The sequence below is a fragment of the Lycorma delicatula genome, chromosome 4 (assembly GCF_047948215.1).
Source record: "Lycorma delicatula isolate Av1 chromosome 4, ASM4794821v1, whole genome shotgun sequence".
Classification (NCBI taxonomy): Eukaryota; Metazoa; Arthropoda; class Insecta; order Hemiptera; family Fulgoridae; genus Lycorma; species Lycorma delicatula.
In genome coordinates, this window is record NC_134458.1 from 81,230,800 (window position 1) to 81,246,323 (window position 15,524).

General features: G+C 30.2%; 1 protein-coding gene across 1 annotated transcript in view; it reads right to left on the bottom strand.

Moving 5' to 3' along the window:
- The window catches only part of LOC142322658 (uncharacterized), a 440,476-nt gene that overhangs the window by 69,320 nt on the left and 355,632 nt on the right, over nucleotides 1-15,524 (bottom strand). Inside the window, exons 12-15 of the mRNA XM_075361734.1 lie at nucleotides 13,985-14,195; nucleotides 12,701-12,923; nucleotides 10,729-10,901; nucleotides 5,497-5,681 (exon numbers count right to left, since the gene is read on the bottom strand). Coding sequence (XP_075217849.1) covers nucleotides 5,497-5,681; nucleotides 10,729-10,901; nucleotides 12,701-12,923; nucleotides 13,985-14,195 — 792 coding nt within the window. The remainder of the gene's footprint in view (nucleotides 1-5,496; nucleotides 5,682-10,728; nucleotides 10,902-12,700; nucleotides 12,924-13,984; nucleotides 14,196-15,524) is intronic.

The following is a 15,524-nucleotide window of genomic DNA, read 5'->3' on the forward strand; positions in this document are numbered from 1 at the left end:
TCTGGTTCAGAAAAGGTTAAGAAATATTTTTTTTTTGTGTTCAAAAATGTAATCAATCTATAGTGAATTGATTTGTTTAAAACATTGTTTTTGTAAAATTTAGAATGTAAATTCTACATTATTAAGTGTATTGAGATTTTAGGTTTAAATGGCATGAATAAAATTTACATGTAAGGTGATATCTTTAATGTGTGATGTGTTTCCATGAAATTATGAGCGAAGTTGATTCTATTGTAGCGAGTTCTATCTACTCGTATATATGTTCCTTGTACTGATGGATGAATTTGTATTCAGTCTGTTTGACATAATGTTTTTTCATGCAGTCACTATAGTTTAATTTATATAACACTGGGGTAGTGTTTTATCACTGATTTTTCTGTTAGTTTGCTGCATCATCTTGCGTATTGTATTTTGTTTGTTTTTTGAAATCAACACAGTAACCTTCTTTCCTTAAAATGTTGACAGTATTGTGTGACTGCTGGTTGATGTATGTTAGCGTTTTTTATATTTTCTATTGCTATTTTGAATTTGTTCTGTATTTTACGTAGTTTGTTGTCTATAATTGTTAATGGGTTATTAACTTATGAAAACAACTATGTAAGAAAGATGCACTTTAATGCTATGTTGGGTGGTTAGGTATGTTGTGAATGAGCATTTCAGTTATGATGTGTTTTCTATGTAATTTAAAAGTAATTTTATTATATGTTTTGGATATGGTAAAGTCAAGGAAGTGATTTCTTGTGTTTTTATTCTGTGGTTAAGTATAAACTGATGAGTAATTTGTTGAATATAAAATAAAATTATTTAAAATGTTTATTTCTTTAGATATACTTTACTTTTGGAAGTGTGAATCATCTACACATACATTTGCAGTTTTCATACATAAAATCTGCAGAAACTATTCTACAGATTTCATATGTTATGTCCATAAAAGATACAGAACAATTTCATATTGTTCTGGAAGTATTAATGAAGTTTTACTTGCAGTAAATGAGTGCAAACGAGTGAGTATATTCAATTTTATTTAAGTCAATAGAAAGATTTAAAGTGGCAATCAGTTAACATATGTCAAAAAGATTTACTGCAGTTAATGAAGTTAAAATAACTAAATTTAGATAATGTTGAAAGAATTGAAAATTACATTTGTTACTCGTTTCTGTTATTCTATAAAATGACAAATTCATATTTAAGGTAAAATGTAGATGAAATTGAGATTTTGTCGAGCCATTACTGAGAATGTTTGCCGTTGTAACTAAGACTAGTATTATTAAAATTATTTTTAAGATACTGTAATAATTTTATGAAAATTAATTTTCAAGTTTTCAAAATTGATTAACAATCACATAATAATTTAATCTTTATATATACAAGATAACTGGTATTTCTGTTTATTGGTTATTTGTTAGTCAGTGAAAAGGAAGCATAAAAACTTATCAGTAAATTATTAATAATTATATTATAATTATTATATATTATATATTATATAAATTATTAAAATAATTAATTATATTAAGATAGATATATTAACTCCATAAAAGTTATTTTTGAGACTGTATGAGCAAACACAAATTGTAACACAGTTTGTTGACATGTTTATAAAATAATTAAACTATCAAAAGTTAAAGTAGTGTTATTTTTTTTCAAGGTCCAATCGGTCGTGAAATAAAAACCCGCACAAAAATCGGATGAACCTTTGCGCATATGTGTTGCGCAGCGTCTCTAGTATGGCCTTCAATCACGCCACGTCACTTCGTTTAGTTCTGAACACGCAGCTAGCATATAAACATGTCTACAACAATAGCATCTCCCGCCAAGTGTGAAGCGCGTGCGGTAATTCGATTTCTTCAGACTGAGGGGTGTAATACAGCTGAAATTCATAGATGAATAAGTAATGTGTACGATTAAACTTCAATGAGTGACAGCAAAGTGCGGCAATGGTACAGGAACTTTAAAACAGGACGTACAGATAGATGTTCATGATGCAGGCGGTCAGGGAAGGAAGCGAGTGTCAACCGATGATCTCATTGAGCGAGTGTATTGAGTGATTCGTTTCCTGAAATTTCAAGGTCAGCTCTCTACACCATTGTGAGTGAGAGACTTTGGTACCGCAAACTGTGTGCGAGATGGGTTCCCAAGATGCTGTCCGACCATCACAAAACAATGAGAATGGACGCCTCCCTAATGTTTCTCCAGCGCTACCATAATGAAGGAGAAGATTTTTTGAACAAAATTGTCACAGGGGACGAGACATGGGTCCATTTTGAAACTGAAGAAACAAAAGAACAATCCAAACAGTGGATGCATTCTCATTCTCCCAGTATACCAAAGAAGTTCAAGCAAACCTTCTCCAACAGAAAGTGTATGGCTACTGTGTTCTGGGACCAGAATGGAGTTCTCTTGGTGGAATTCATGGAACGTGGCACGACCATCACTGCAGCCTCATACTGCGTGACTCTCTAACATCTACGAAGGGCAATTCAGAATAAGCAAAGAGGAATGTTGTCATCAGGCACTGTCTTTCTCCATGACAATGCTCGGCTGCACACTGCAGCTGTAACAAAGAAGCTCCTGCAGCGTTTTCATTGGGAAGTGTTTGATCACCCACCATACAGCCCGGACTTGACTCCATCCGATTTTCATCTCTTTGCTCACATGAAACACTGGCTAGGAGGACAACATTTTGGTACAGACATCAAGTTGCAGACTAGCGTAGAAAAATGGCTGAAAACACAGGTGGCTCCGTTCTATGACGAGGGTATTGGAAAGTTGGTACCACGCTACGACAAATGTCTAAATCGAAGTGGCAACTATGTAGAGAAATAGCGTAACTATGTAAGTACTTGTTACAAATAAAAAATTTTTTATTTTCACTGTGGTTTTAATTTCATGACCAGTCGGACCTTGAAAAAAAAATAACCCTCGTATTTAAAGTAGTAATTTTTCAAAATTATTTTCTCAAAGAAAAACAGCCATTAAATACTATAAAATTTGCATGTTTTTTTTAATGCTGAATGTGTTTGTGTATACTGAATAAAAAATGTGATAAACATGCTAAACACAATAACCCGACTTCTTAAAGGATTAAGACCTTTGAATTTTGGTACCTATGACATAGCATGATTGAAAAAATTAAAAAGCTTTCTAATCAAAGCTTGATTTAAGACAAAAGCTAGCTCAAATGCAGGTAAAGTCATTATAAATTTCATTTTAAATTATTGTATAGTAGATTTAAAAATTGTTTTCTAAATTAAAAACCCTTAATCTTAATTTTGAAAATCCTGGTTTCATTTGACTCAGAAGATTTTAGGAAGTAGTGTTCTGAAGGCTAGTTGAATGTGGGGTAAGAATAAAATGCTTATTGTTAAAGCCATATTTGATGAACCATTTCCTGTTGGTGATTAAAATAAAATAGTGATCAGTGAAATTTCAGTTTGGATGGGTTTCAAAATTTCAAATTACACTTTAAAAAAACATACATGTAAGAGTAAATTCAGGGATGTGTATGATAAAATCAGTTACAAAAATTTCAAAAAATGAAAAAAATAACTCATGTTCTACATATATGAAAGATGGTTTCACAAGATCTTGTTGCATTTATATAGCGGGATTTCACAAATCTCATAACTAAGTTAGGGATCAGTAAAGAGATTAGAACTCTTATATTAATGATTAGACTGGTATGCAGTGGCAGCTCGCATATAGGCATTGTGAAACTGCAGCACCCCCTATTTATACTTGATATTATCGATAAAATTTAATGAGTCCTTTTTTTTTTAATTCTTTCTTTATACTTTCTTTCTTTTTCTTTCTTTATACTTAATGTCAGTAGCCAACCCCCAGTTTATGAAAACGATACAAAAACCTTTGTGTGGAACTGTGCGCTTCACAGTTCCAGTGGTGTGGTGTTTGGCTGTTGTGTGCATGCGCACATAGGAAGCTGCACACGAGGCTGCGAGTGAGAAAGAACACCATCACTCCCACACTACCAACCCTGGTGTGCTAGTTGTTGCTATTTGTTTCTGTGTACGTAGAAATGTACATAAATTAAGCACCATTGAGCTATAGTGTTTTTAAGCCAACATTTTATTAAGTTATTATCTAATAAAACTAAAAAATATTATCCATGTTGAGATTTTATTATTTATTTGGTTAAACCGAATACAGTTTTTAAGCACATTGTGCTTAAAAACAGTGTACCATATTCTTGAATGTGATAAAGTGTAGAATTAGATTATTATCCCACTTCCAGCTATTCTATTTGTTTTTTTTTTCAGTTCTTTTATTTTACAGAAAACTTTATCCACGGCCTTGAAAAGGCCTAGAAAAAGATTTTCTTGAGCAGTACCCCCACTAATTTTAGCTACGAGCTGCCACTACCGGTATCTGTACTATTTTTTGGTAATAGGAGTTCAAGGCTGTAAGATTAGAATGTGGGGATACAGGTCTAACTATTTTACTGATAAAAAAGAACAAACTGTAGACGAGGTCAGAAAATTAATGTAAAAAGGTAGGACACAGATTAAGGGCCTCTAATCTCTGTTCGACTTTAAAAAACAGATTTCAATGTATTAAACTGCAGAAAATTGAAAAATTCTTATGAGAATGATACATCAGTGCACAATAAATGCAGTAGTCACATTCAGTAAGCAATTGTGTGTATGTAGGTGATATGCTTAATTCACATACTTAATGTAGTTTTCTACAGCAACAGTCTACACAAATATTTAAATGAAAGCAACTTAATGGTTCTATTAGATTATGTCTGAATAGTACTGATCATTCTTACTCTTAATTTTCTGTATTACTAATTCACTTAATCTTACAAATGACAGTATACATCAATAAAAATAAAAATGATTTTAAGGATTTTATAACAGACAAAGCGTTAACTATTTCTTTTACACTGAGATTTATTCACAATCCACATATTATGATAATATACCCAGATTAAGAAAAGAATTATTGTCTTGCTATTGTCTCAGTTTTTTACGTAAATAAGCTAAACAATTTTCATTGATCTCATTTTCTTCTAGACAGAAAAGTGAACATACATAATTTTTATAGGCTGATGCATTTACTCATACAAGTAGACAAGTATAGGTAAGTCTGTAGTACATAAATTTGACCTTCAATTAAATACATAAGGAGATTCTCATAAATATACATTTTTTTACAAAATTATATAACTTTCTTAACAGTATAAATGAAATTTTCTAATAAATATTTGTTACAAAAAAAAATAAAAAAACTGCCCTCATGTCATAATAAAAGTTGCACTTACAAGTTAAACATGTATCTAATACAAGACAATTATAATAATAAATTAATGCTATAAATATCCTTATAATATTATATAACCAACATCAGTACTATAACTTGTTAACTGGACGTTTGTCTATTTACTAAGTGTTAATAGTTAATATAAACAACACATAGAGAAAACACTAGCAATTAAATAATAAAAACAAAAATATTAACAGATTTGCGTTAATTTACCTGTTTAGAGTATGAAGATGTTGATGAATCACTAAGCTTGTATGACGTTAATAAATGGCGTAAATCAGGAGGCAAACAAGATATTAAATCGGAATGATGGCTATCAAAATCTGTTGTGCTAGTATTACTAGTGCTATGTGCTGAGGGAGTTACTCGCATACCGCTGCTGCTAACTACACTTGACGCTGAAAAAAAAAAAAACGTTTAACAAACTATTAATTTTAAACTGAAAAAAAATTTTAATTAATAGAGGTTTTAAATTTTAATCAAAATATTTTTATTTAGGTTTGTAACCATCATAAGTGACATTTTACATTGTTCTGTCATTAAAAATGAATAATTTTATATAATTTTCCCCATTGACTATTATGAACAACTAAAACTTTACAATACAAAAATAAATTTTTCATGCCATTTTTTTAAAATCATTCAAATCATTATTTTATGCAGAATTTTTCTCTGTACATCAACTTTTTTATGTATTTTTTTGTAAACAAAGATTTACAAAATTTTTAAGAGAAAAAGTGGGAATGTAGAGGAAGTATTTCTTAAGAAGACTTCAGACAGAGATGTCTGGTTTTCGTTGAAACAGTGCTTATAATGCTGTTAATTGTGTAAGATTATTTTTGATGTTGGATAAACTTTCCATGATTATTTATGATCAACACATCCATTCTTTATTTTATTTTAATTTAAAATCTATTAATCTAATATTATTGTAGTGACAGTACTCCATTTTTTAAATTCAGTATAAAATGAGATATGTCTAATGTTGTTAGAATTACACTAGTCAACACAAAATCTGTATCTAACATGTTACACAACTTTTCTTGTTGTAAAATTTGGTTGCTGATTTCAAATATGCTATTGAATTTGTGTTACCACGTACAACTTTTACATAAATCATAAATTTGTAAAAATGTTTTATAATACTCATTTTGATCAACTACTGGTTATGATTAAGAGTAGTTTCTGTATTTTTACTTTTAAAAAATATGCATACATGCTTAATAAAGAAAAAATAAATAAATTATAATACACTTTATCATGAGAAGTAGACACGTATGATGACATCATACAGACATCTGTTGTTGTCTGCAACAGAGCTTAAAATCTTATTCAGTCTAGCTTCACTTTTCTATACTGTGTGTTGTGCTTCACAACGTTATTAATGCTTTGTTACATTTTCATCAATTTTTTATAATACAAAAGTGATTTTTCTCATTTTTATTTGCTACAACATGGCTTCTGAAAATGTTTGTGGATGTTCAAATCATCCAGACAAGTTTTGTTATGTCTATGGTAAATTTACGTCCAAATCTCAAAGAAAGACTATTTCTGAAGTGATAAAAACAGCTTATAAATTCTATTTTGATTGTGCACTCGAGGATCAAGATAAAATCTGGGCTCCTCATGTTATTTGCATAACGTGCTGAGTAACTTTAACTGAATGGTTGTTGGGTAAACAATGAGCCATGCCATTTGTTGTATTGATGGTTTGACGTGAACCTAATGACCACTTCACTGATTGTTACTATTGTATGACAAATATATTTGGATTTTCATTCAAAAATAGAAATTTCATTAAATATGCAGATGTATCCTCAGCTCTAAAGCCAGTACCATACGGAGAGGAGTTACCTGTACCTGTACCACCATCTAATCCAATATTGCTAGAAGAATAATATGAAAATTAAGGAGATGATGTAGACAATGTTGAAGAATTTTTCCTATACTGATGAGAAATCTCATTTAATTACAACATGAACTTAATGATTTATTTAGCAATTTAAAGTTATCAAAGAAGCAAGCTGAACGTCTGGGGTCTAGATTGCAACAGCAGAATCTTTTAGTGAAAAAAACAAAGGTTTTTATGTTTAGATCACGAAATAAAACTTTCAACTTATTACTATGAAAAATTCATTGTGAGTTTGTACTGATGTCGATGGTCTGGTGAAAGAGCTTGAAATTCAGCATATTCATGAAGAATGGCATACTTTTATCGACTCCTGTAAAGTTAGCATGAAAGCAGTTTTATTGCATAATGGTAACAAACAGCCATCCATTCCATTAGCTCATACAGTCGACATGAAAGAAACATATGAAACTATAGCATAAATATTAGAAGCAATAAAATACAAAGCACATATGTAGCAAGTTTGCTATGATCTGAAAGTTGTTGTGTTACTTAGGTTTACAAGGCGGATTTACAAAATATTGTTTTCTTTGTCCTTGGGATAGTCGTGATACAAAAAAACGTCACCAAGAAAAGAACTGGCCATTGCTGCAGAATTTTGTGGCTGTTGAAAAAAATGTAAAGCATTTATCATTAATTGAGAGTGGTAAAATCATACTGCCACCATCTCACATAAAATTCAGACTTACAAAATATTTTGTAAAGGCATTACACAAAGATGGACCAGGATTTAATCATTTAAAAATAACTTTTCCTGAGTGATGGTAAGCTCAAGGAGGGTATATTTATTGGTCTGGAAATTCATACGGACTGAGAAACTGCATAATGACTCAAGTTTTGACAATGAACTTAGCGAATGTGAACTAGCTGCATGGAAATCCTTCAAAGACACTGGTGGTATTTTAGGCAACAGAAAAGATGAAAACTATGTTTCTTTGGTTAATAAGCTGTTAAAAACTACAAATTTAGGATCTAAGATGTCATTAATAATCCACTTCCTACATTCCCACCTGGACTTTTTTTCTGAAAATTTGGGCTTTGTCAGAGATGAGCAGGAGAACACTTTCATCAGGATATTCTGACAGTGGAGCATTGGTATCATGGAAAATGGGATCCTGGAATGATGGGTGACTATTGTTGGTTTTTTTTTTTTTAGAGAAACTGAACAAACATCAAACAAGTAAAAAAGTTTGTCAACATATTTTAAAAATTAAAGGTAAGACAATTGCAATGATTTAAACTTTTAAAAACTGTTACTTTAAAGACATTTTCAATAATTTTGACTTTTAGAACTGTATTAATGTATTTCAATTTATGTGTTTAAATAAATAAAAATTTAGTTGATTTAACCAAATTTATAATTAATTTACACAAATAAATTTTTTTTACAATATTGATTTCACAATGATTATGCATTTATTGGTAAATAAATTATATGTATCTAGAAAACATGATGTTACACAAATTCTGATAACAGTTTTGAATTCAGCATCCCAAAATTAGTTAAAATCACTATGTATGATTCTAGATACACAAATTTTTTTTAATATTTTTTGTTGACTAGTGTTATTAATAGAAATTAGATTATATTTTATTTTATTCATATAAAAAATATTTTATTAATAAGTAAGATTGTAAATGTAATGGTGAAGATGTTTATTTTGAATTCTGATGACAATGCCAAATGGCTTTATAGTTTTACTGGCAATAAGTATTGAGTTTGGTATGAAAGTTTGTCTGTTAAAGCATTACTCCTGAACAGCTTAAAATTTTCAATGGCACTCACAAATTGATTTAATCTTGGCCCTGGTCACTTGATTCGAAATTTATTTCTACTACTTTTTCATTTGGATGTGATTTTAGTGAAAAATTATCAAGAGTAAAATGTAATCCTAATAAAATTTTGTCTGAAATTTTTTAATTGTTGTTATCCTTCTTACTGGGTTTGGGTAAAGTAGTACTATCTTACTTTGAGGAGGTCTCTCTTTGGGTTAACAGTTTCCTCAATATTTTCAATATTAGGAAAAATCTTCTAATATTTCCCTTTCATTATTTTTTGCCCCTTTTTACTTGGAGGTACCATGAAATTTAAGGATTAAAGGGATTAGGTACCAAGTAGGCAGCAGGTCAGCCATTACCTTATTAGGGGTCAGTGGTATGGTAACTGACTGCAGGATTATTTCTTGTCTGGAGGTACGCAAGAGATCACAGTAAAGGTAAAATTGATGTGTTCAAAGGATAAAGCCAGGCCACCTATTAATCTTAACTATCCTGCATATGTATGTCACTGGATACATTTAAAAGAATTGCTGCTAACATAAAAGTTGTGAAGTAAGTTTGCCATTTCTGGTTAACAGTTAATAGTTAATTTAGACTACAGCTGGTATATAACAACAAAATCGACCAACAACATATCTAATGACGAATATATCAAAATTTTAATAAAACAATGTGTCCAATAAACTGATTATTTGATCTGATAAATTATAGTGCCTTAAAATATCTATTAGAAAACACAAAAACTATCGTGCTTTATGTCAGAATACTACATACAGTGTTTTACACTGGGACTGAAAGGGTTAAGTTTTTTCAACCTGGTAGTTTTCATCTATTTAGGTTGCATAATTCTTTTGCAGTTATTTTATAAGATGGGTAAGCTTGTTATATGACTAATTAAAGATGAAATGGTGCATTTACTTAATCATAACATTTTTAACTGTAAATGAGTAAACAAATGCAATGAAGGTAAAACATCTGAAATAACATTTTATGCATTTTTCACTGCTGACTGTCATGGGCAACAAAAACAACAAACTTCAAAATACACCGTGTCAGATCAATTAATTAATTCAAACTAATTTTTTTTTTACAGGTATATTAGGGAGAGAATAGGTATATGAATGGAGATGTAACCATGAATGGGAGAAAACGATACACAATTGTTACTGGCAGAGAATAGAGGAGCTATGGCTACTGGTGTAGTGCACATTTTAAGGATAGCTTTCTGATTTGTCTGACAACATATATAATCAAACATCAATCTTTGGAGAATTTGTCATTAATTTTTAAAATCAGGTATATTTTGTTAAAGAGATACTAAGATCTAAACAGATTATCAACTATCTCACTCCCATGTATTTTAACATGCCTTAGTGTGACACTGGTAGTCTAGAGATGGAAAATTGAAATGTATGTATCAAGTAATGTAGTAGGTATTACATATAACTATATATTATGTTGTTTTGAAGGTTTAATTTAGGAAATTGTTTTATTCAAACCAATATTCTTGTGACAGCTAGACATGCCTGATATATGTATTTTGAAGATTTTGTAACCCATAACATCATTGAAAACTGCACAATAAGACAACATTGTTTGTTCCAATTATTCTACTGTGTTTAGTATTTTACCGTACTTTGTACATCACACAGTTTATTTGTTTAAAAGAGTTTAAGGAATAAAAACTCTTAAGTAATGGTCAAAAATTAATTTATAGAATTCAATTCAGATAAAAGCTAAATAAAATTTCATATTACCTTGTAGTAATCCTAAGGCAGATCCTGGTCTAGGAACTGGTTCTACACCTAGAGCAATTTTTCGTAAGTTTGTTTCACTAGCACTTGGTCGTTGAAGAGCTAAATTTGTACTGAAACTTGATTGTGTACCATATGTTCCATCACCTGCATACTGACGAAGAGGTGAGTAGGATCTGTGACACAAAAACCAACACTATTGTTTTACTCATGTTATCTAAGTTGCAATGAATAATTTTTAAAAATATAATTGTACAAAATATTTAGTAAAATATCTAGAACTGCAACTGCGATAATTACATTTTACTAATAAACAAATTTATTTCAAGTTTATTCTTTAACTGCATTATTATTTAAAAAAGTGATCAACATCTAATATAATTATTTGTTAAAAATCAACATAATAATATCTTAGCATACGTTCATATCTTATGTTATGTAATATGGAAGCAAATTCATTGATTTGAACATTCAATCTAATCTTGTTGAATTGTGTTGTTTCACAAACTATTTGTCACTTATTCAAAATATTCCTAGTATACACTTCCGTGAAAAGAAGAAACCATAAGGAAGAAACAAGCTACTTTCTAATTTAGTCCTTGGAAAATATAATAACATAAATGTAATAAAATTATATAAATAAATTCTACTCATCTATTGCTGCACATTATAAATGAGCTATTATGATAAAAAAAGAAAGATGTAGTTTATTTCTAAAAAAAAATTAACACCTCTATCAAACCAAACAAAAACTTTTTTTCATATAGGATTCCAAACTTTTCACTTCTAAGATAAAATACTTTGACCTATGAGAAAGGGCTGAAGTTATGCTTCTGTTGTCATTTTCAATAAATTATTGAACCATTTAAAGGATGTTTCTAGATCAATTTATTAAACATATATATATTTTTTAACAAAATCGATGTTATTCTGTAGATCTTTCAAAAATATTTATAAAAAATATCTGAATTAGTTACCTTTTTATCTGCAGAGTAGTAGACACATCCATTCCTGACGTGATCTGTCATAATTGTACATTGATATGAATAAAATATTTATTTTTCTATTTACCAATGGAAACCGATTGGGTTTATTGTTAAATTCTGTGAAGCTTTTGCTTCAGCTAGTTTTCATGGAGTTTATTATGGTCTATTAGGAATAAAAGTCTAGAACTTCTGTCTTGCAAATGGTAATTTTATATCTCATAAATATTGCACAACTAATAGTCTAATAAAATCACAACTAAAAGTGCAAATAAGCAACTAATGGACAAAATGGTTCATTTGCTCTTCAGTTAATTAAAATTAGGATCACATGGGTAGAATCTCAATTTTAAATTATAACAATTATAATTTCACTAAAAAATTAAAATTAATTTTATGCACTAAAAATTAAATAATCAACATATAACTGAAAATCATGTTTTGTAAATTTTAGCTGAAAATAAAGGTTTATACCATCATTTTAAGTACTACAGTAATATTCCTTGTATTACAGTTATGAAGACAGTTCAACTGGCAATTGAATATTTTATGTAGAAAATGGGTAGGTGTGTAATGAATCAACATTTAATAAATTTATTAACTGTACAATCGCTACAGAAATAAATTCATTGATTATTATAATGAAATGTGGTTTAACTTTTTAAAAAAACATATTTAAAAAATGACTCACTTTCTTTATAAATTGAAATGTACTTCCTGAAGATCTTTTCAGAGCTATTTTGCAACTCCTTCATCAGTATTGTTGTTGGTCCAACACAAAGATAAAAATGGGGCAGCAACAGCATGTGGTGCAAATTCATAATCCTGTTCTTTGAATTTTGTAACACTGTGGTACTCTGCTACACCAAAGTTCTTTCTTTCTATGTAACAATTAATCTACTGGTATGTACTGAAGAAAACAATGTTTAACTGAATTACAAATAGAAGATAAATCACTGATGGCAAACTTTTAAAACAAAAATACTGCATACCTAAATCGATCCTGGGCTGTTTTTGCTGCTTTATGGTCTCTCTTCTTACTGGTTGGTAGTGGTGCTGCTTCCTGGTCAGGGGGTATAGATGGTAACTTCCGCCTCATTCTGAGCGATTTTTGTGAGTCAGTTTCACTTAATGTGTCTGATGAGTCTCCACCAGTATCTCTGGGACCTCTAGGGGTACCAACTGGTGTGCTTTGTGGAGTACCCATTGGTGTTACTGAAAAAGAAGTAAATAAAATATCACTATACATAACTATAAAAAATGAAATTATAATATATAAGAGATGTATTAGGTTTTCTTATTTAGGAAATGTATTAACTTATATGAAGTGATCAATTCATATGATTTCTTGTAAAATTTCACTGAGTTACTGGATCAGGATGTGTTGTTAATTAGAATCTAACAACAGAATGATGGGTAGGAAACAGTATCGAGGAACTGATATTAAAACTTAATTGATCTGTCTTAGTCTTGAACAAAATCTGCTCATCCCATCATTAATCAAATAGATTACTTTATTACATAACTTACGATGAAAGTAATAGTGAAAAATAAGTTGTGAAAATTTTTCATATAAGTGAAAAATGATAAAATGGAAGTTGTAGATAAAGGTAGAGTAATACAGGTAGAATCTTGCTACCTCAGGGGGAAAATTACAAAGGATGGGCAAGGCAAGGAATGTAATAAAAAGCAATAATAATGAAATAAAGTTATTTTCTATGGATTAAGAGTATGCTAGAGGTATAAATTTGAGAATTATAAATAAATATTGAGTGTTGACCGAAATAAAATTGAAATCTTCTTTTTGTTTAAAAGAAAAAGAAATTAAATATGATTCTGGATGCAGCTTTTTCATCAGTAGAAAATACTTTGTACATGTGCGGTACACTAATGAAAGAGCTGCTTAATAACTCTTACAAGATTTTCTAAAAAAAAAAAAAAAAAAAAAAAAAAAAAATAATAATTCCACATATTTAGAGAGTGAATTGTTTTTAATTTCTTTTCTTATTTTTTAAAGATATTTCAGATATAGGGCATTAAATAACAATTTCTGTAGATTATAAAAAAAGATTCTGAGAAAATAGAATTTTAAAACAAAACATAATAAATAAGAACTGAACTGAGACATCTTAAAATTTACGTTGATTGAATATTTTGATCTGAAAACATACTTAAAAAATTAATACAAGATGAATAGAATTAAAATACGTATCTTAATAAAGATTATTCCATATATAACAAAAAGCTATAAAATTTTATGGTATGTGGTTACAAACCATTAGGCACAACTGAATGAGCAGTAGGAATAAGATTAGACGAGATTACACCACTACATAAGATTGCTTGAGGATTGGTTGGTGCTGTAGTAAGTCTTCCAGCCTGGGCAGCAGTCCCAACATACTGATTATTTAGTAGAACATTATACTGACCACTTGTCATCTGTCCTCCTAGAGCAGCTAAATTAACATTCACATCCTTCTTCTGCAACTGAAATGAAAATTAATATAGATATTTTGTATATTTCATGTATCCATCATCTCTTACTACAGAGTATTCAACTTCAAAGAGGCCCCATCATTTGTTTGTACTAAATGCATATTTTTTTTAAATGCATATATTGGTGTGAGATGGATAAAATAACGTGGAAGATGTTAGTATGACGAGTTGGAGTGAGGATTGTTTATTGCCTGCAGATTTGAGTATTGCCAATCTGTGTTGAGCGATGGCTTTTGAACAGGGTTGTGTAATTGTGTGTTGTTTGTTAAAATTCAGTTAACTGTTGAACATCATGTATTCATATTGGAAACTTATTTACAGTTGAAATCTCATGTTGTGTTTTGCTGAAAGATCAGGAAGAAATTTGAAAAGGAAGCACCAGTAAAGTGTTATTCAAAAGTTAGTTAAAAAATTTCTGTGAAAATGGTTCGGTGTTAGAACAGAAGTATACCAGACTAAGCCGGGAAAAGAACATTTCACTAGGTTCAGCCCACACTGCAGTGAGACGAGAATGTTGAAATATTATCAGTATCAAATGCAGGTTTTCCATGAGCTAACTAATGATAATTATGCTAAAAGGGTTCATTACATTCAATGATTGAAGAATTCTATTAGAGGCAACATTGGCATTCTAGATCTAGTGTTTTTCACAGATGAAGTGTGGTTTCATTTTGGTGGGTATGTTAGTAGTCAAGTACCGGACCTGGGGTACTGAAAACCCACACATTTTCTTTGAATCTCCCCTACACCCACAAAAAATAGAGGTGTAGATGTAGGGTTCTGAGGTGACGAATAAAAAGACTGTCATTTTTTTTAAAAACTATGGATGCTGCCATCTACCAAAAATTATCCAACAGTTCATAGGCTTACTACAAGAGGATAAGTATGACTGGTGGTTGCAACAGAAAGTGCCAATTGCCATACAGCTTGATTTACTATTGAGATGCTACAGGATTTTTTCGGTGGAAGAATCATTTCTAAAAGTTGTGGCCACCAAAATCCCTTGATCTGACTAGTCCAGACTTCTTTCTGTGGGGATATTTAAAAAAAATTGTTTATAGAAGAAATCAATACACCCTGCAGGAATTGAAGACAAACATACCCAATGCCACCCAGATAATAGAATGGTACAACTATCAAGAGTATCCAGGAGCATGGTCAATCGTATTGACAAGTGCATAGAAGTAGATGGACATCATTTTCAACACCTTTGGTAAATTATTGTGTTTGCCAATAAACTATTATTTACAAACTAAACTAAGTGATGGGGCCTCTTTTAAGTAGAACACTCTGTACATCATATTAATATATTAGGTATTC